The 22,251-nt window shown below is 39.4% G+C and overlaps 2 protein-coding genes and 1 long non-coding RNA gene across 5 annotated transcripts in view; 2 read left to right on the forward strand and 1 right to left on the reverse strand.

Annotated features, from left to right (window-relative positions):
• spg11 (SPG11 vesicle trafficking associated, spatacsin) overlaps positions 1 to 523 on the reverse strand; it is a 37,838-nt gene extending 37,315 nt beyond the window's left edge. For both annotated transcript variants that reach the window (XM_081607548.1, XM_081607547.1), the window contains exon 1: positions 159 to 523. In XM_081607548.1, coding sequence (XP_081463674.1) covers positions 159 to 358 — 200 coding nt within the window. In that variant the 5' untranslated portion in view covers positions 359 to 523. The remainder of the gene's footprint in view (positions 1 to 158) is intronic.
• A 6,912-nt stretch (positions 524 to 7,435) lies between these two features.
• On the forward strand, positions 7,436 to 12,261 carry ciao2a (cytosolic iron-sulfur assembly component 2A). The gene is given in 6 exon segments (XM_008410683.3): positions 7,436 to 7,622; positions 7,625 to 7,672; positions 9,054 to 9,218; positions 9,600 to 9,649; positions 9,916 to 9,961; positions 11,289 to 12,261. Coding segments are annotated over 6 exon segments (471 nt in total). The 5' UTR covers positions 7,436 to 7,561; the 3' UTR covers positions 11,390 to 12,261.
• A 7,653-nt stretch (positions 12,262 to 19,914) lies between these two features.
• LOC103465660 (uncharacterized) lies at positions 19,915 to 22,022 on the forward strand. Of its 2 annotated transcripts, none has more exons than XR_014087738.1 (6): positions 19,915 to 20,087; positions 21,087 to 21,175; positions 21,265 to 21,382; positions 21,564 to 21,631; positions 21,706 to 21,823; positions 21,922 to 22,022. It is a non-coding gene; the product is annotated as an uncharacterized LOC103465660 (long non-coding RNA). The 2 variants fall into 2 exon arrangements; XR_014087739.1 differs by having other exon boundaries at positions 21,710 to 21,823.
• The last annotated feature ends 229 nt before the right edge of the window (positions 22,023 to 22,251 follow it).

Genomic DNA, 22,251 nt, shown 5'->3' on the forward strand with positions numbered 1-22,251 from the left:
AAAGATTTTAGAGAAAGATTTTATTGTAAGATGTGTCACTGTTAAAAACTATTGTCTGTCTCGATTCGGTTCGAGCATAAAAGCCGTTTAGTCAGCAGTAAATTACATTACAAGTCTTGTTTCACAAACACGGGAAGTGAAGACCAGTCAGAACTCACTCTACAAAGCAGCCGTCCGATGCAGCCGGAGGGGCCTCTCTATCCCCAAGGTCCCACACCAACAGCTGGCCCGAGACCCCAAGACAGCAGAGGAGGGAGCCCGCAGGACACAGCTCGGCTTTCTGGATGTCTGCAAGCTGACCACAGTGCTGGTTCTCAGGAATAACCAGCACCTCTGTGGAGTTCTGCCCATCAAACATCTCCTCAGTTACAGAATAGTGTTTGACCGGTTTAAATTGCCTTGATAAAGATATCTGAATAATAAGATGGAAAAGATTTAACCATTTCTTTCTCGTCAACAGCTTCCCAGTTTGACGAGTCACATTACTTTTAGTGTCAGCTGACCGAAATATCTTCTTCTTCTTCTTCTTTTATATGGCGCTTGGCAAGCAACTTACTGATGTGCATTACCACCATCTACTGGAATGGAGTGTGCATATATATTCTCCCACAAAAAAAACATATGCTTTCTATTAATTTCGTTTTCTTAACATAGCTTATTAAATAACAAAAATATTCAGAAGTAGACGTTTTGTCCAAAATATCTTGTATATTTAACTGTAATTTATTTTTCTTGTAATTGACATACTAATTCCCTTCGTTCAACAGAATAGAACAAAACAACAAAACATGTTTTAGTGTCTCTTCTTGAAGACAAAAATCACAATTTCCAGTTGGATGTTTTCCCATTTTAAATAATGTACTATTTAACCCTGTATGACCAAAACATAATATGGATATAACGGTTTCCTCTTTTCTATTTCGTCCTGTTCTCCTCATTGCACTAGCTTTTCTTTGAATACTGTAAAGCCACCTACCAGTTCTTTCTTCCCACTGCTTCTGCCATCTTTCCTTAACCTTTTGTTTAATAATAGATTTGATTTCTTCTTTACTTAATGGTACCAATATATCAATATAACAATTTTTTGTAGCTTGTTTTGCATATTTGTCTGCCAACTCATGTGATGGTACCTATGTAATATAACTAATAAACAAATATGCCACTATCACCTTGTGCTCATCACAGATGAAAGCAGGTTCACACTGAGCACATGTGACAGACGTGACAGAATCTGGAGACGCCGTGGAGAGTGGTCTGCTGCCTGCAACATCCTTCAGCATGACCGGTTTGGCAGTGGGTCAGTAATGGTGTGGGGTGGCATTTCTTTGGAGGGCCGCACAGCCTTCCACGTGCTCACCAGAGGTAGCCTGACTGCCATTAGGAACCGAGATGAGATCCTCAGACCCCTTGTGAGACCATGTGCTGGTGCGGTTGGCCCTGGGTTCCTCCTAATGCAGGACAATGCTAGACCTCATGTGGCTGGAGTGCGTCAGCAGTTCCTGCAAGATGAAGGCATTGAAGCTATGGACTGGCCCGCCCGTTCCCCAGACCTGAATCCGATTGAGCACATCTGGGACATCATGTCTCGCTCCATCCACCAACGTCACGTTGCACCACAGACTGTCCAGGAGTTGGCGGATGATTTAGTCCAGGTCTGGGAGGAGATCCCTCAGGAGACCATCCGCCACCTCATCAGGAGCATGCCCAGGTGTTGTAGGGAGGTCATACAGGCACGTGGAGGCCACACACAATACTGAGCCTCATTTTGACTTGTTTTAAGAACATTACATTAAAGTTGGATCAACCTGTAGTGTGTTTTTCACTTTAATTTTGTGTGTGACTCCAAATCCAGGCCTCCATTGGTTAATAAATTTGATTTCCATTGATGATTTTTGTGTGATTTTGTTGTCAGCACATTCAGTTTTGTACAGAACAAAGTATTCAATGAGAATATTTCATTCATTCAGATCTAGGATGATTTGAGTGTTCCCTTTATTTTTTTGAGCAATATATATATATATATATATATATATATATATATATATATATATATATATATATATATACACACACACACACACACAGGACTATACAGCTGACTGTATAGCTCAATGGGTAAGTCACCAGTCTTTCACCCGGGATACCTGGGCTGGGGCAAACATACAACAGTGACATTGAGCTATCCAGTGTGGGTTCTTAAGCAAGATCCTTTAAGCTATATAGCCTACCTCATACCTCATAGAGACATTGATAAGCATGACATGCCGGCAGGTGCTGGGGAACCAGAGCACCTTGATGAAAAATGGGCTACTGGAACAAGACGGCAACTGCTATCACAACTTGAGATTGACGAGGTACAACACAACTAGCTGCCCAGAAACTGGGTATGTAGCCACAGTAATGAATGAACACCAGGCAACCCCAACGCCAATTACAGCGGTTGAGTGAAGTACCATCAGAAAGTCTCATTGAAGATGTGAATGCAGCATTAAGAACTATCCCTACCAACACCATAACAGAAACCAATGAGCTGATATACAGTTCAGCACCAGTGATCCTTGAGATGCTTGGTTATAAGAGCAACCATGAGACCCAATACCCACCATGGAAAAGACGGTTAGAGGCTAAAATCAAGATAACAAGGAGGGAAGTGAGCCAGCTCCACCAACTCCATTGTACTCCTTCTGGATCAATCCTGATCCAGAAGGATCCCTCAAAGGATTCAGTCGCATCCAACTATCGGCCAATAACCTGTCTCTCTACAACATGGAAGCTCATGTCAGGCATCATAGCGGCTAAGATAAGCATGCACATGGATAAATACATGAGCACGGCACAGAAGGGCATAGGCATAAATAGCAGAGGAGCCAAACACAAACTCCTGGTAGACCACACCGTCGTCCGAGACTGCAAAACCCGACACACCAACCTGTGCATGGCTGGATTGATTACAAGAAAGCCTATGACTCAATGCCACACACCTGGATCATTGAATGCTTAGAGATGTACAACATCAACAGGACTCTAAGAGCCTTCATTGCAAACTCGATGGGGCTGTGGAAAACCACCCTTGAAGCCAACTGAAAACCACTTGCACAAGTGTCCATTAAATGTGGCATATACCAAGGCGATGTTCTGTCCCCACTGCTGTTCTGCATAGGCCTGAACCCCCTCTGCCAAATCATCAACAAGACTGGCTACGGATACCGACTCAAGAATGGAGCCACAATCAGTCACTTCCTCTACATGGATGACATCAAGCTGTATGCCAAGAGGGAGCAAGACATCGACTCACTGATCCACACCACCAGGATCTACAGCACTGACATTGGGATGTCATTCGGACTAGAGAAGTGTGGCCGGATGGTTACAAAGAGAGGGAAGGTCATCCACACAGAAGGGGTCTCACTTCCAGAAGGAACAATAGCAGACATAGAGAACAGTTACAAGTACCTGGGAATACCACAAGCAAATGGCAACCTCGATGAGGTCACAAGGAAAGGAGCCACAGCCAAATACCTCCAACGAATAAGGCAAGTCCTGAGAAGCCAGCTCAATGGCAAGAACAAGATCTGTGCAATAAACAGCTCTGCCTTACCAGTAATCAGATACCCTGCAGGAATAATTAGATGGCCAATGGAGAAGATAAAGACCAAGACTCGGAAACTACTAACCATGCATGGAGGGTTCCACCCCAAATCCAGCACCCTGAGACTGTACACGAGCCGTAAGGAAGGAGGCAGAGGACTAGTGAGTGTGAGAGCCACTGTCCAAGATGAAACATCCAAGATTCATAAATACATCAAGGACAAAGCCTCAACAGATGATGTGCTCAGCGAATGTCTCAGACAATGGGGAACAGCGGATGAGGTGCTGGAGGTACCATCATGGGAGGACAAGCCTCTCCATGGGATGTACCACCGACAAATAACTGAAGTAGCTGATATCAGAAAATCCTACCAATGGCTGGAGAAAGCTGGACTCAAGGACAGCACAGAGGCACTCATCCTGGCTGCACAGGAACAGGCCCTAAACACCGGAGCAATAAAGGCTCAGATCTACCACACCAGACCCAAGGTGTAGGTTGTGCAAGGAGACCCCTGAGACAGTCCAGCACATAACAACAGGGTGCAAGATGCTGGCATGGAAAGCGTACATGGAACGACTTAAAGTGTCGGGCATAGTGTACAGGAACATGTATGCAGAATATGGACTGGAAACCCCGAGATCAAAGTGGGGAACACCCCCAAAAGTGGCGGAGAATGACCGAGCTAAGATCCTGTGGGACTTCCAGATCCAGACAAAATAGTAATGGCGAACCAACCGGACATCGTATTGGTGGATAAACAGAGGAAAGCCATTGAGGTGGATGTAGTAATACCAAGTGATTACATCAGGAAAAAGGATCACGAGAAACTGGAGAAATACCAGGGCCTCAGAGAGGAACTGGAAAAGGCCTGGAAGGTGAAGACCACAGTGGTGCCTGTGGTCATCGGGGCCCTCGGGGCAGTCACCCCCAAACTGCAGCAGTGGCTAAAACAGATCCCAGGAACAACATCAGACATCTCAGTCCAGAAATGTGCAGTATTAGGCACAGCCAAGATACTGCGCAGAACCCTCAAGCTCCCAGGCCTCTGGTAGAGGACCCGAGCTCAGAGGATGAAACAGACCACCCATGGAGGGTGAGAAGGTAATTTATATATATATATATATATATATATATATATATATATATATATATATACACACATACACAGGGGTGAAAGTAAGGGGGTACGGCAGGGTACTGCGTACCCCTAAAAGATTTAGTTGGGGTACGCAGTACCTGCAAGAGAGAGGAGCGGCTGTCTGCTGTATAAAATCAATGGGTTCGCTGTGCAGCTGTGAGTGCACCCACTAATCAGCCGTGACTGATTAGTTTTTCAATAACAATCTAAAACACGACTTAATCAGTTAATAAATAGCTTTTTCTCATTTCATATTGTTTCTGAACTGTTCGTGCTTTGCTAGAGCAGTGGTGCAATACGTCGATCGCGGAAGGTTTTGAGTCGATCTCGGCATTAGGTGACAAACTGAACGTCGGCGGGACGCTGAGACCAGCACGTCCTCGTCTGGCTCCCTTAAAACGTTCGTAGCTTTTTGAAAGAACAAAAAAAAATCAACAAAACATGTTCAAATTAATGATCCAACGAACAAGTAATTATTGTTTCAACAAGGTGTTGCGCAATTCTGTGCATTTTGGTTCCTTTACCAAAATATCGAGCAGAGCAGGAGTTTAAAATTAACTAATCAACCATTGCTGTGTTCATAAGAGGTTTATTAATGATCGCAAAAATAAATATCAAGCCTGCAAATCTAATATCGTAACGGACTGAATGTTATATTTTAACTTAATCTCGGGTCGGCTTGTGGAGCGCAGTAGGTTGCCATGGCAACGGGTGTGCTTAAATGACAGAGTAAAAGGTGCGAGTGGTTTAGTGTTGATCACCTGTTCGGGTTGTTTTACCTTTGCCTTGGTGCATCACAGCCGCTGTAATTTCTGAACGTTCAATAAACGACAAACTTGGACTAATTACCTCGTTCTTTGTGACTATATGTCATTTACAACAAACACAGTAAATATCAAGTATTTAACAAACAAATGCCTTCTACCGCGATAATTATGTGAAATTAATTGTCTAATATAAAAAAATAGTTTGTTGCTGTTGGGCTCAGTCTGAGAGGCTTTTTCTTTATCAAACAATTTTGTTTTTTGCCCCTTATTTAGTGGAAATATTGATATTTTCTCCAAAATGATAACCTTTATAGCTCCACTGTTGAAAATTAGGCTCCAACATTCACAAATGACAGTGAAATAAAATCCAGTCCAACATCTGGTTTGAGGTGATTCCTCTGGAACCTGTTGGAGGAAAAATATCCCAACTTCAGAAGATGTACTTTTAACTTAACAGAGCTCTGTGGTTCCTCCCATCAGTATGAGAGTCATGGTGAGGAGGCGCCATGTTAGGAAGAGAAGTGGAAGCTGCAGGATCTTCAGAACAAACAGGTCATGATGCTGGGCTACTGATAATCCTTCTGTCTGGACGCAGGATTATTAAAACCAGTTTAAAATCTAAAATGAACGGTTATATGCCAGACATGGAAAACTGGGATGAACTCCATGCCATGATGTTCAGAATTTAGGTCTCATGGCATCTCACAGTGTCAACATTGCACCCAGTGGGCTGAGGGAAATACAGCTTTATTTTGTAGCAATTCAAGGGCTACCCAGCTTTTATCGCTTCGCAAAATAATCAGAACAGAAACTCTAAAGCACACAAAGAAGCAATATATATATATATATATATATATATATATATATATATATATATATATATTTTTGTCATAGTACCCTCAAGAATTTAAAACTACTTTCATCCCTGTATGTGTGTGTATATATATATATATGTGTGTGTGTGTGTGTGTGTGACCTTGGGGACAGCTCTAAACCCGCTTTTTACCAAATCACACAGATAAGTTTGTAAAAATGGACAGAGGCACTACTACAGATTACAAACAGTTTATTGAATTCACAAAGTTGAGCAAAAATAGTCACTTTATTTTATTTACCAAATGACCACTCTAAAAGTGGGAGTCTATGCTGGCCCTGGGATCCTTAAAGCTGAAAAATAATTAAAACCCGATTAGATAAAATTAGACTGTTTGGGGGAGGAATAGTAAAAGAAAACACAAATACAACTAAATGCACCCGAGTGTTCCCCAACAAAAGCACACTCACAATTCCTGGCGAATACAAAGAAGAAAAACTCCCCTTCCACTAGTCTCAATCTAAATAAAACAGCATAGGTCCCAGTTTAAAACAAGCCAGGAGGCTACAATAGAAACTCCCTTTCCCTAAACAAAAGTAAAACAAGAAAAGTTCTTTTAATCAACAATAACCATCTAAAGTAAAACAAAAAAATAAAATTGAAACAAATCAAAAACTGAAACAGTAGCAGGCCAACCTTCTCTAAAGTGAAACCAGTAAACAGCGCTCTTGACGTCACTCTAAGGGCGTTTCCTATAACCATCAGTGGCGGAATCAGACATAAATTCTAAACCCACCTCACGGTCAATGTTAAACATACCTCTGTACGAGTCATCAGCCTGCATCTGATCTCCTCAGCAATCTACCTGCTTTTAAATGTAAATACCGATTACCTGTCTCCCTAACAAGCCAGATGCGCTCCGTCACAGCGTCTTCCATATATGGGCAAGAGGAAGAGGGCGCAGCAGCACACACACACACACATACATATACATATATATATATATATATATATATATATATATATATATATATATATATATATATATATATATATATATATATATATATATATATATATATATATATATATATATATGCGCAGAGAGAGAGAGAGAGAGAGATTACCAACTGGCATTACTGCCCAGTTGGTGGCAGTAATGCTCTATTAGGTTGTTTGACAATCGCCATTGAACAAAAGAAGAAGTTAGTTTCTCTTGATACGTTATTGTTCATCATGGCGCTTGTTAAAGAATGAAAATAGTGTCCAGCCTTCTATCATTAGCTCTCGAAAAGGTTTTCCAACTGTCATCAGAAATGGCATGAACACCAAGCCGATGGAGGAAAAAGCTTTGGACGTGTACGGTAAGTCAGAGGTCTGTAACCTTTGGCGTTTCTAACGTCAGACTGAGTCCTAGTTGAGCTGGAAAGATCATGCATAGAAAAAGCTCTCGCCTTTATTTCCTGCTCCTTTGCGACTACGAAGCTGAAATTGGCTTCCTATTCGGAAATTTATGGCTAAAAGGTAATTCCACCTAATTTTTTCAGTACCTTGAGCTTATTTAACCTATAAAAAAATACAACACATGGACTCTTCAAACCTGGACTAGATTATTCTGCACTAAAGCAATTAAGACCAAATTTGTGATATGTGAAACCTCTTATTTGAATTGTGAAGTTTCCTTAGTAGCTATTTCGACGCTTTTTATTAATCTGTACCACATTAGAACCGCTCCAGCTCCTAAACAATGACATCTGGACACTTCAAACCTGGTGTAGATCATTCTATGTTAATTGCAGGCAGAGTTGTAAAGTGAAAAAGACTTGGTTGCTATACTTAAGTAGATTTTTCAGGTATCTGTATCTGAGTACTTATCTTTCTGACCACTTTTTACTTTTACTCACTGCATTTGAATAGAAACAGCTGTACTCTCCTAACATTGTCACGTGACTCGTCACTTACTAAAGAAGTATAGTAGACTCTCTTCATGTGTAGAAGATCTGACAGATTAACCTGCATAAACTTGCTATGCCACACATCGGAATCTCCCATAATAAAGAAAACATTGATTCCATAAATTAGAAAAAAAATTCTTAATCATATTCACACCACTCCTTTACACCATTGCCAACACACCAAGACTATTTTTCTGGTGTTCAATATATTTTTGCCATGCATTTTTGAAAGGCAATACTGAAACTTGACAAAATAAGGAGATGGAGCCTGTGGTGATATTAGGAGAGTCATCACACCTAAAACAAGTTATCATTGTATTTCGAAGGCATAAGATGAGTTTGATCTTCATAAGAAAGTTATTTTAAAATGCAAGGTTAACTGTCCGCTAAAAATATGTGATTATAATGGGAGTCAATTGAACCAGAATGTTAAGTGCACACAAAGTGCATACATTTTGTTCTACATAACTTACAATCAAAGGGACAAAGAAATGTAAAAAAGAAAATTTAAAAAACGTTCTGGCCAAGTTTTATAGAATTAACCTGCAAGATGACCGAGATACTGGGAATAATAATTTTAAAAAAGCAGTAAAAGCAGGATGTCCCATTTTGGGTAGTCAAAGTGCCCTGAGGGTCAACTCTAACAAAATAGCAATAAAAAAAGCATAAGAAAAAACTGAAATTTGCAAAGTATAAATAATTTTCACAGCATTGTATTTCATTGTTCAATCATTGTAGACATTAATAGATTTCAAGCGTCTTATGGAAACTTATTTCCCTCCCTCCTCAGATGTGATTCGATCCATCCGGGACCCAGAGAAGCCGAACACCCTGGAGGAGCTGGAGGTGGTGACAGAGAAATGTGTGGAGATTCAGGAGCTCAACGAGGATGAGTTCCTCATCATAATCAGATTCTCCCCAACCGTTCCTCACTGCTCCCTGGCTACTCTGATTGGTGAGCAAGTCTGCTGATGACAAAAGTCTCCTCTAAACCCACCTGAAAACAATGGCAGATGGAGAACTGATCATATTTTATTTTTGGAAAGACTCAGTCAGTAAATTGAGAAGTATTAATCTACTAAGTACTAAATATTTGTAATTATTACTCATTATTGGTCTGAGTTCCAGTGACCAGAAATTCAGAACAAAGCATTGCAGTTCCACTTTATATTGGCCACAATGAATGATTTACATGCAAGGAAAGATTTAAAAGCAATGTATATCCACTTTAAATGGTCCTCAGATGGAAAAGTTTTAGAACACTGGTCTATTGTTTCCTGTTTTGTAGCAGTAGATCTGTTAGTATCTGTGTCTGATAAAGATGTGTTGTCTGCAGGCCTGTGCATACAAGTGAAGTTGCAGCGGTGTCTGCCATTTAAACACAAGGTGAGTCTGAACAGCCCTGATCCAATGGGCAGATTTCATGTTTCTCTTGTCTTCTGAGCAGCAGTAATATTGGTATACTTTAAATTTATTAAAACTCTGTTGTTTGTAAAAATATTTCCCCATTATGTCTCTTAAATCTATTCTCATGCTACTTGTAATCCTAAACCACCTTCTCTCCAAGCTAGTATTAGTCATCTTTGGTCTTGATGGTAACAAACATAAGTTGTTTGATCAATTGTTTTTTTTCTTCTTCTTTTTCTCCTTAGCTGGAAATTTACATTTCAGAAGGAACCCATTCTACTGAAGAAGACAGTAAGTTTTTATTTAATATTTTCTCACATGTGAGCATTAAAGGTTTAAGTAGGTCATACACCATAAATACGTTTTGCCTGAGGAAATCATCGGCTGAGACACTGCTGCCAACAACTTAACATTTTTCATTTTTATACTGCTAACATTTTACTTTTCTTTAATATAGGAAGTAATTCTAGCTGAGTCGTATTCTGCCGGAGGTTTATCCTGTTAAAGGGGAGTTTCCTCTTTGCTGTTGCTACATGCATGCTCTGTTTTGACGCATTTCTGCAAAGTCAGCGACAATGCAAGCGATTGACCGCTGTTGCTACAGGACGAGTGAATACTGCAAGTCAGTCTATTGGGTTTCCTTTGATAGAAAAACTTTTTAAACCCATTTGAATAAGAAATTGAACTTGACTGCACTTTTTTATAGATGGTTTTGATTGTAATGTTTTGAATGTAACTGTATTGAAATGTATTTTTTGTGAAGTGCCTTGAGATGATGTGTTGTGTATTTGTGCAACGTAAACTGAATTGATTAAGCCTGATATTATAACTGAGGTGATGCTACTCTAAATTTGGGAATGGCATCAAATAAATGGTAAAGCCTTATTTCCTTGGAAAATGCAGATTCAGTATTCATTAATGAATTCCACTTTCATCCGGTCATTGAGAATCTTCCACATGAATATTCTCTTCCATTTACCTGTTAACAGGAGCATTAGTTGGGTCATGTTTCCTGCCAGTCTTGCAACAGGAAGTCTCTTATCTTGGCTGATTCATGAATAATTCTTTAGTAGTAATAATGAACAGCGATAATGATTCTTGAATAATCTGATTGTCTCCTCAACATTGAGCGGTTTTATTTTTTTTTTTACACATTCCTTGATATGAAAAAATATCCAACATTTATCACAACAAAGTTGTTATAGGTCAAAATACAATTGGACATTATTTTTTTTATGCACAGTCTTGTCAAAAATAACTAACAGTTATGTCTGTGGTCTGTGGGAGGGAGACCAAGTACTCTGAGTGAACCCACGTATTTATAAAGAGAACATTCAACTTTATGCGGACGTTTATGGGATGCTCCATGGTGCATCCCATAAATGAAATCATGGCTTGGAAAAACTGCTCTTTGTATTTATTCTTATCTTTTTCTGGCATCAAGATAATCTCAAGCATTTTAGTAAGAATTAAAAAGCTAAAACATTGGTAACCTCTGTCGGAGCAAATACTGTTTTTTGCAGCAGATGTATCTTTTTTTGATGAATTGATGAGTGCTTTTCTTTTAATCTTGCTGTTGCTCATTAACTGAGTGAGAACCTTCTGTTCATGTCTGCAGTTAACAAACAGATCAATGATAAGGAGCGGATAGCAGCTGCCATGGAAAACCCCAACCTCAGAGAAATTGTGGAGCAGTGTGTAGCTGAACCAGACGATTGACAGAGGACACCCCGTCTGCTTTAAAGCAATTCTTTTTAATCTGCTGTCTTTGTGTTTGTAATGTCCCAAAGCCTGAGAAGGTTCTTTATATGATTTCATTGCATTTGTTTAAAATCAGCTGGGCAATAACTCTGAGGATTTGGCAGATTGTTCTATTATGTTTCGGGAGGAGGGACTCTTCTCACACACAAGCATTTATTTTGAGCTGTGATCACAATAGGGCGTTATAGGAAGTTGGTGTTTAATGAGTGCTGATTGCTGACTTTATCATGTGGACAGCTTTGTGGTAATATTGCAGCAGTTATTTCCCTCTTCATACTGCTAAGAGCCACAAAAGAAGCTGCATGAACAGTAGACTAGAGAACAGAACAGTAGATTAGAGAACATGCTTCCTGACATGCTTCCATCTGACCCTCTATCCGTCTTATTTCCATCCATCATTCCTCTAGTTTGCCGTTCTGTGGAAGATGAGTTACTGTATCTCCTTTGATAAATTGAAACAGAATAAGCTAGAAAATATTTTCTTGTTCAGGATTTTAAATGTAAATTACCATTTAAATGTACTAAACTGACTTTAACACAATTTATGCTTTATTAAACATAAGTGCTTTAAATGAAATTTAAACTTTAAGCAGAAACAGATGTTCAAAGTCTCGTGAGAGGAGAAAACAGTTGATTTAGTTTTCAGGGGATTACATCCGAGTATGCTGTCATTCCCTTGGGAGCAAGCTGGTTCATCAACATTCATCATATTCTCTGGGTAATGTCTGGATGTTATTTGATGCACTAAAGAGTTTCTGAAGTGTCCGAGTCTCAAACAATTAAAGACAATATATAATTTGTTTTTGTCAGAATAAAATCCTGAAAAATTACGTGTCTTTGTGCTCTCTTAGTTTTATGACGGTTGCATAGAATCACAATAGTTTCAAAGCCAAATGTGAGCTATAAAATAATAATGGAAGAATGTGAGTTCCTCATGCAAACTGGCTATATATCATTTCAAACTTTGATATATTTTGTCATACGCATTCAAAACAGCAGTAAAGTTAGCTGGGGAGCTATGTGTAAATTTGGGGTCCAGTAAATGGCTATACTATTGTTCTCACATTTGATCATCTGTGTGCAATAACCACAACATCAGCACACACACACACACACACACACACACATATATATATATATATATATATATATATATATGACAAGTTTTATGATAAAAAGTCTGTCTTGGAAATAAATGTAAAGTACATAATTGTTTTACTCTACTGTACATTTATGAATACTGTTTAGTTTTTCTCTGTATTCATACACATTAGGAACAACCAGATATCTTCTGCAATGATTTTGGAAAACAAAAATATCTGTACTGTACACTTAAAATAGATTTCTTGCTAGAGTTTTACTTTTTAGAAGAACAAATGCCTAAATAGCGAGAGGTCCGCCATTTTGGAAGTTGCCGCGCAGAGTCGCACTGTCCCTGTAAAATTTTTGCCTGCATGTAACCTGCGCACTTGAACCCTTACAGGGCTTAAAGTAAAATAAAAAAAAAATCCTGAGCCTGAAACTTATAGTAGTAATAGAAATGAACTATACTGTTGCTATTGCCACAGTTTAATAAAAAGTGTCTGTGCAAACAATTCCTTCTAACAATACAATTAATAAGCTAAACACCCAAACTTAAATAAGACTTCAGTGCATTTTATTAGCGACTGCCAAACAAAGTCGCCGAGCGGCTGAGTAGGGAAGTGGTTGTTGACGCGCTAGCTAATCAAAACGTAAATCCAAGCTGCAGTTGCAATGATTTTATTGTCAATATCCAAAGGAAAACAGTGTTCAAAAGCAGCATAAAAACGGATCCGTAGAATTAAACAGTGATCAAAGACAAAACATAGCGGTCAGCAAAGAGTATACCTCCCCTATCACCCACTCACTGAAGTCACCAGGTGAGCAACAGGTGATCTACAATCACTAATAACACCATGTGATCCCACATTACCCCTATCCACAACATTCCGGCCCCTAATTATTACATCATTACACAGTAATAATTACTCATACAACAACATAACCTAAGATATACACTACATCAAAACACACAACAAGATAACATAACACATTTAAACAGTACATGAAAGTCATTTGCAAATAGTCAAACAATCATTTCTTCTTTTCTTCAAAATAGTCCATCCATAGTCGGTCAGTCATAGGCCAGAGGTTACCAGCATTTAGCCTAAATAGTCAGTCTGTGATGTACATCTAGTTATGGTAAAGTCAAGTCAAATATGTTATCGTCATTGATCAAAGGTCTCCTGAAGAAGACATATTTTCATGATGGGTTTGCATAAGCAGCTGGTTGGGGTCTTAATCCAGACCCGACGTACAAGTCCATTTTTATCTGGCACAGTTTCTGTGATTCTACCAATGATCCAGAAACCACGAGGTGGTTCCTGGATCCACCTCGTGGATCCAGGATGGAGATGGGCTACATCTCCATCTCCAGGAACAAAGTTACGTTTAATCTTCATCCACTTTTGGCGCTGTTGAAGTTGAGGCAGATATTCTTTAATCCATCTCTTCCAGAACAGATCAGATATGTATTGGACTTGTCTCCATCGTTTCCGTGCATAAATATCTTTCTGGAATAAACCCGGGGGCAAACTTGGATGAGACTTGAGTAAGAGAAGATGGTTTGGTGTTAGAGCTTCCAGATCATTTGGATCGGCGGATTCCAATGTAATAGGTCTACTGTTGAGGATTGACTCCACTTCACAGAGAGCAGTTTGAAGTCTTTCCTCATCCAGATGCTGTCTGCAGGGTGGAATTAAGAACTTTTCTGATGGAACGGATCAATCTCTCCCATGCTCCACCATGGTGTGACCCAGCTGGAGGATTGAAGATCCATTTCACTCCCTTCAGAGTCAGCGCATCAAAGATCTTTTCCTGATTCCAATCTTCGATAGCTCGTCTCAGTTCGCGCTCTGCGCCCACAAAGTTGGTACCATTATCGGACCGCAGCTCTTGTATTTGGCCTCTCCTTGCAATGAAACGTCGTAAAGCGTTAATGAAAGAGTCTGTGCCAAGAGATCAGGCAAACTCAATATGCACTGCTCTGATTGCCAAACATGTGAAGATAACTCCATATTTCTTCACAAGACTTCTCCCACGCTTCACTTCAAATGGACCAAAATAGTCCACTCCAACAAAACTAAAGGGGGGCTTCTCAGGTGTCACTGCTTTTAGGTAGGTCAGCCATTTGTTGCTGGCCTGCAGCTCCATGAAGCTGTCTGCAGATCACACACCTTGACATGATCTTTCTAATCAATCTTTCTAATTCAACCAGGAATCCAATATTTCTGATGGAGCTTTGAGAGCATGTGGTTCCTACCACCATGACCCACCTCTTTATGGATATATTGGAGAATAAGATAAGCAATATGAAGATCTTTAGCAACAATGATAGGATGTTTGGAATCTTCAGACATGACAGCCCTGCTGAGACGTCCTCCAACATGCAGCACATCATCTACCAGAACAGGATTTAACTTGTATATGTGACTGCTTCGTTTGACGTTCTCTCCTTTTTGGAGACAGGAAATTTCTTCAGAAAATCTTTCTTCTGACAAAACTTGATTATCTGCATCTCAGCATCCTCGATCTCTCCCTATGAGAGAAAGCCAGTACGTAGCTGACCCCTCTGATGAGCACTTTCAGACTGGGTTGTTTCAGATGCAGGTTGAAAATGTGTCTTGTTTCTTTTGTGATGCAAGAGCAATGTTTTGAATCTTAAAATCCAACCCATCACTCTGACAAGATGAGTCCAGGATGTAACACGATGAATCAAAAGAGCCAAAGAATGATCGTCATCTTGGCGGGAGAAACACCAACAGAAGCAGACACTTTGACTTCAGGGTCGTCATGTAGAAGTTCCTGTAAGTTCTCTGGGTTTACAGGCCAATCTGTCTCTGGCTGTGTAAGAAATGCAGGACCATATAACCATGTAGTGTCATGTAGAAATTGCTCTACCTTCATACCCCTGGAGGCAAGGTCTGCTGGATTATTTGTTGTGTTCACATATCTCCATTGGGAGACGCCAGAAGCCCTGAGAATCTCTGACACTCTGTTTGCCACAAAAACATGGAACCTGGAATTCTTGTTATTGAGGTATTTCAATACAGAGGTGCTGTCTGTCCAAAACACTGAATCTAGGAGAGGTAGCCTTAGTTCTCTTTTCCACAGTATGTCCATGCGAACTGCCAACACAGCTGCAGCAATTCCATACGGAGAATGGTGACTGGTTTTAGAGATGTCACCCTGGACTTCCCCATTATAAAGGAACTGTGCATCTGGTAGAGACTGTTCTGCAGCAGGAGGTAGGTAACAACACCATACCCCTTCTCACTTGCATCTGCAAAATGGTGCAACTGAGCAGTGGTTGCTTTTCCAAAATCAGTAGGTTTCAAACATCTCTTGATGCTGATGTTGTCTAACAGTTGCAATTCCTTCATCCAGCTTTTCCACTCTTGAGAAACGGCTGATGGAATAGCATCATCCCAACCTATTCCCTTCTGACACAGGTCTTGAAGGATTCTTTTAGCTATAAAAATGACAGGAGCTAGGAATCCCAAGGGATCATAGAAGGTGCTAACAGTGGAAAGGATCCCTCTTCGGGTCAATGGTCTGTTTGGGATGGATATACAGAACTTAAACGCATCTGACTGTAGATACCATACTCCTAATGCTCGTTCAACAGGCAAAAGGTCACAATCCAGATCTAGGTTTTTAACCTCTTTGGCTCTTTCCTCCTCAGGTATTACTGCCAGGACGCTGCGGCTATTACTTATCCACTTTGTAAAGTGGAAGCCACCTTTGGCGCAGATGAGTCTGAGGTCTGAGTAAAGAGATATGGCTTCCTCTTCAGTGCCTATTGAGGCAAGGAAGTCATCCACATAGAAACTGTACAGAATGGTGTCTGATGGGTATTTTTCTCGAACCTTCAATAAAAGAACCACAGACAACGTATATGAATTTTATGACCAAGCTTTTGCAAATGGAGAAGACTCAGCAAACTGCTCCTCCAAGCCGTTCACTGAGCGTTCTGAAGACCATTGGTTACAGCTCGTCTTTTATTATCAAGCAGAAACAGGGAGGATAGGTAAGAGACAATTTATTACTGCACACAGGCAGTTTCTAAAATAGGGAGTATTCTGGTTGATAAGAAGGCACCTGTGGAAATGTAATTTAAGGTCTGAGAAACACACAGTTAACTGTTTCACATGAAGACACAGGCAGATGGGGCCTCCAGGTCAGTTTATACACACAGAATGAAAAGAACACTTTAAATTGAACATTTGACTGAATATGAACTAAAGTAATAACAAAATGATAATACCAAAAAATCTCTAACAGTGTCAATCACCTGCTGGCTAAAATCTGCTTTGTTGTCTTCTGCACATTTCCGCAGGGCATAGTTAGCACAACTCAGAGATGATGTTGCTCCAAATAAATGAACACCCATGCGGTACTCCTGCATGCTCTGATTGAAATCACCACCAGGCCACCAGAGGAACCTTAATAGGTCAGAATCTTCCTGTGGCACATGCACCTGATGGAACATGGCTTCAATGTCAGACATCAAAACAACACAATTTATGTCTGATTCCGCCACTGATGGTTATAGGAAACGCACTTAGAGTGACGTCAAGAGTGCCGTTTACTGGTTTCACTTTAGAGAAGGTAAGAGCCGTTTCTTATGATTTATCTGGCTGCTTAATGTTATTGTCTAACTTGATTTCTTTTGTGTGTAGGTTGGCCTGCTACTGTTTCAGTTTTTGATTTGTTTCAATTTCATTTTTTTGTTTTACTTTACTTACTTTAGATGGTTATTGTTGATTAAAAGAACTTTTCTTGTTTTGCTTTTGTTTAGGGAAAGGGAGTTTCTATTATAGCCTCCTGGCTTGTTTTAAACTGGGACCTATGCTGTCCCTGGGTCCTAGGCTGTTTTATTTAGATTGAGACTAGTGGAAGGGGAGTTTTGCTTTTGTTGGGGAACACTCGGGTGCATTTAGTTGTATTTGTGTTTTCTTTATTATTCCTCCCCCAGTCTAATTTGATCTAATCGGGTTTTAATTATTTTTCAGCTTTAAGGATCTCATGACCAGCATAGACTCCCACTTTTAGAGTGGTCATTTGGTAAATAAAATAAAGTGACTATTTTTGCTCAACTTTGTGAATTCAATAAACTGTTTGTAATCTGCAGTAGTGCCTCTGTCCATTTTTACAAACTTATCTGTGTGATTTGGTAAAAAGAGGGTTTAGAGCTGTCCCCAAGGTCACACGTACATAAGCTTGTATTAAAGCAGAAATTACAGCGGCCACCGTAAAGGCTTACAGTATTCAATTATGCCGCATGAACAGATCAATAGATTATTGCGAGGGAACGCAAAACCTTTTGCGGGGGAACGCAAAAGAAAAAAGATTCCCCATGGTACCCTGGAGGGCTCCGTACCGTACAAGGTAGATCCCATCACTTGCGTTGCTTTTTAACTGCAGAAATCCGAGGTGGGAAGTCACTCTGCAGAAAATTCATATTTTCCAAATGGAAGTACTTCTTGGACTTTTATTTAAGCATTACTCTTCTTTGAGATATGTTTACATTACGTTTGAATAAATGCAGCGTAGATTATGCAGGAAAGGAAATTAGAAAAATCGGACTTATAACCATTATTTGAATGGGGTATATGCCATGGACTTCCGTTTTAGCACTTCCGCATTTTTATGCCACATCGAATGCTTCCAGTGCACAGGCAACAGTATGTTAACAGTGGCTCCTCAGTCCTGCAGGACTATTAATGATGCCTATAGAATTATTCAGACGTCCTGAAATGCTCCAGCAACAACAAAGGATTTAAGCTGGATGTGTCAAAACTTCACAATAACTTTGAAGGTAAGTTAATAAATCGTTTGTATTCATCATAATGCCTCATATGTTCTTAAAAATGTATTTTGTAGGGAGAAATAAAACTCTTTGTAATGCCTCCGTTTTTTTGAAAGTTTTTTAAAGCAGCATTTATAAAAACGTCCGGAGGACGTTCAAGAACGTTCAAACAACATTCGGAAGTATGCACTTTGTATAAGAAAGGAAAAATAAAAAATTGATTAAAAATAATAACAGTCATAAAAGTTTAAAAAGATATAAAAACTAAATCGAGTAAAATGACAGCAAAAAAAGAAAATTAATTGGGAAAGAATGTTCAGAGTGAATGTTCAGACAACGTTTGCTGAATGTCAGGTCCGAATATTCAACGTTCCGACTTTCAGACTACGTTCACGGACGTCGTGCGAACATTTTCTTGCTAGCTGGGTATATATATATATATATATATATATATATATATATATCTCAACTAGATATATATATAGATGTGCGCGCACACATTTTTAATTTTGCACCCCCAGAGGTAGTCCTGGCCCCCTCTTGGCCCCCCCAACTTTAAAAGTCTAGCTCCGCCACTGTAACCCACGTCCATCCTGACCCGTTCTCTACTGAGTGAAATTAAAGCTGCAATATGTCACTTTTTTATCAATATTTTTGTCACATATTTTTAAAAACTGTCATTATGTTGTGACAGTATGGTATGAGAGGTAATCTGTGAAAAATCAATTTCCTCTGCCTTCTCCCAGTGCTAGAAACAACCTGTCAGTGGCAGGAAAGTTTTAGTGCTGTCAATCACAATCTCATGTGGTGCTGCTCATCCTTCCTCTCCCTTGATTTGTGCCGTGCTGCAGTTACCATAGCACAGAGCTGTGCAGATTCAAACTATGAATGCTCAGTTTAGTTAGCATAGCTACCAGTGACGGCAGATAAACGGTTTCTTGTAATGATAAGTTGTTTCTCCACCATTGGCACATTTAGCAGTGAGTGAATGAGGCTAATTCACAGCGCTAAGAGCATCCTACTAGTTCTGATTGGCTGTTTTGGTCAGAATGGTGCATTACTTTAACCAGTAATTGTAATTCAGGAAGCAGATGGAAGAGAGTGATTGTTTTCACAGATTGTCTGTCTCATAACAAACTGCTACGACATCGTGACAGCTTTAACAAATATGGAGAAAACATTTTTTATTAAAGTTATGTACTGCAACTTGAATAAAATGCAACTACACAGCATTTTTGAGAAGTCTGGATTGCTTTATGTGTATTTTACACATTGCTTTAGACTGTTGCTCATGGGGAGAGACATTTCAGTATCTAAAACTAATAGAAAAATTTAAGCATCCTACTTGCATACTGGATGTGGACTGTTGGATGTTAAATTCATGAGCAGTAAATATTGTGCTAATTATCAGTATTGAACCAAAGAAAGCAAGGCAGATTCAATCCTTTAAAATTGTGATGCTACACAGTAAAAAATGCTGAGTTATTTTCATAATCCAATTTCTGGGTTGAAGCTGTTGGGTCATAGGTTGGGTTAGTTTGACCAAATATTGGGTCAAAATTCATAACGCAAGAGTTGGGTCAGAAATTTACCGGAGGTTTACAGCTTGAACACTTCTGTTAGGTCAGGGGTTCGGTAGATTTAACCAATCGGTTGGGTTAAAGACGAAACTTGGAAGAAGCCACGCCCCTCTTATCAAGCCTCCATTTTCAACAAGACTGTGAACGTTGCATATCGGACTTCTCTACTTTGAAATAAGACATGGTAAGTAACAAGAAGATAACGTTTCAACGTGAATAGGATTTTATAAATAAATTGAATTTTTTTCAAACATGTTTGATATTTATTTTTATGGTTATTTAAAATGTTTATTACGGTAGCTTGCTCTGACAAAGAGCTTCGGTGTTACTACAACACGGCTGTTGGGGAAACAAAGATGAAGGGGAAGGGCACAATTTGTCAAGTAATTAAATGAAGTTGTTTAATATAACCTCAATCATATTTGTTCGTAACTTAACATGTTCAAATGTTTAAAAATCGATTTAGTTTTAAAAGGAATGATAGTTGACGGTTTGTCCCCCGATTTTCGCTGGGTGCAATATGCGCGCGCATCCTCAGCGGGCTTAGGCGACACCACCAACAGTAATCGCGGAGGAGAGCGAGCAGAGCTATTAATAAAGTGGGTATATTATGCTTTTTGAAAATAAAATAACTTTTGCGATAAATTAGTTGTGTAAACCTGAATTATGTGCTCGGCTTATTAACATGTAGCTCAATTACAAACATGCTCGGACTTATCCGATCCCCTGCAGCCGCTGGCTCTTCTCGCCCGCTTTGTCATCGGGTGCGGCTCGTTAAGGCTCGTTAAGCCGAGAGAGAACGACCGTCTCCCGGCACATTGCTTTCAAACTCCCGCTGGCTTTCGGCAACTAGTTAAAAGCAAAAATAACACTATCTAATGTTTGCTAATTTTATTAGTTACTATTAATTACAAATACATTTATTTAATGGTGCTGAAAGTTATTCAGCACTAAGTTAGGGTTTAAGTTAAGTTTTACTTCTAAATTAAATTATATGTGTTATTTTATTTTATTAAGTGCTATATTTATTTTTAGGAACATAAAAATTACTCTGAACATTTGAAGTTGCTGGCTAATTACAAGTCATTTGCAGTGGAGACAGCTATAAGATTGAATTCAGTCATTCTTAAAGTTTGATTTGTGATTTTGTCTTTTCTGATAGATTTTGTAATTTTACATCCAGGATCTTCAGGAGAATTAAGCGAAACCCAAACTCCTTGTACTCAACGAAGACCTTCTGTATGGCGAAGAACATGAGTCTGCTCCCTCAAGGTATTGAAGCTCAGAAGAAATGTTCTCTAAAATGTTTTCATGCTTTGTAGTTACCGCAACATTTTAACACTAGCTTATGTTTGATACAGACGAAGATGTAGTCCTGCAGCTGCTGCTAGTACTCCTCCCTGCTCCACCTTACACATTTGGGAGAAGTTTCAGACCCATCAACCTGGAAGTTCAGAAGGCTTCATTGATATCCAGCCTGTAAGTCAACATTCATCTCTGAATTATGCTCAAATTGTTTAAATAAGTGCATCACATTCAGTAGTGAGGTTTTGTGTTGAATTAGAATCAGTCAGAAATTAGTTTTTGAGAATGTAGCTCTTTACCTTTAAATTGACTAAAGGCCTGTTTCTGTGTCTTCTCTCTCTTGTTCTCAACGAAGATCTTTTGTACGGCCAAGTAGAGGAAGGAGCAGCCATTTTCTCAACAACATGAATTTTCTCCCTTAAGGTATTGAAGCTCAAGAGATGCTTTCTAAACTGTTTTTAACATTTAACTTTTTAACACAAGCTTATGTTTGCCAGACAGACAAGATGATGTAGCCCTGGAGCTGCTGCCAGTACTCCTCCCTACTTACACATTTGGGAGAAGATTCAGACCCATCAACCTGGATGTTCAGAAGGCTTCATTGATATCCAGCCTGTAAGTCATTCTTCAACTCTGAATCATGCTCAAATTGTTTACTGTTTAAATAAATGCATCACTAATGGCCTGTTTTTTCTGTTTTCTCTCTCCATCAGGTTGGGACAAACCTGGTGGCGCATCTACAAAATGTAACAATCCGTATGTCCTCATGCAGGGAGACAGAAAAAATGCTAAAAGTGTCGTTAAAAATGCTCCTTGTTTAATGGCTGAAAGTTTTACTTGTAGTTTGCTTTAACGTTTTAAACTCCGTTGAGTTTTTACAAGAAATATTTTCTAATGTGTAGTAACAGATACTTCTGGAGCCAAATGAGTTAAAGTGATTTAACCATATATATACTTTTAAAACAACTTATGTTTTGTAACTTTTGTAAGTGAAATCTGCTGGCTCCATATATGTATCATGTGGCAATAAAATAAGCTTTAAA

The sequence above is a fragment of the Poecilia reticulata genome, chromosome 6, assembly GCF_904066995.2.
Source record: "Poecilia reticulata chromosome 6, P_reticulata-male-v2, whole genome shotgun sequence".
Taxonomy (NCBI): Eukaryota; Metazoa; Chordata; class Actinopteri; order Cyprinodontiformes; family Poeciliidae; genus Poecilia; species Poecilia reticulata.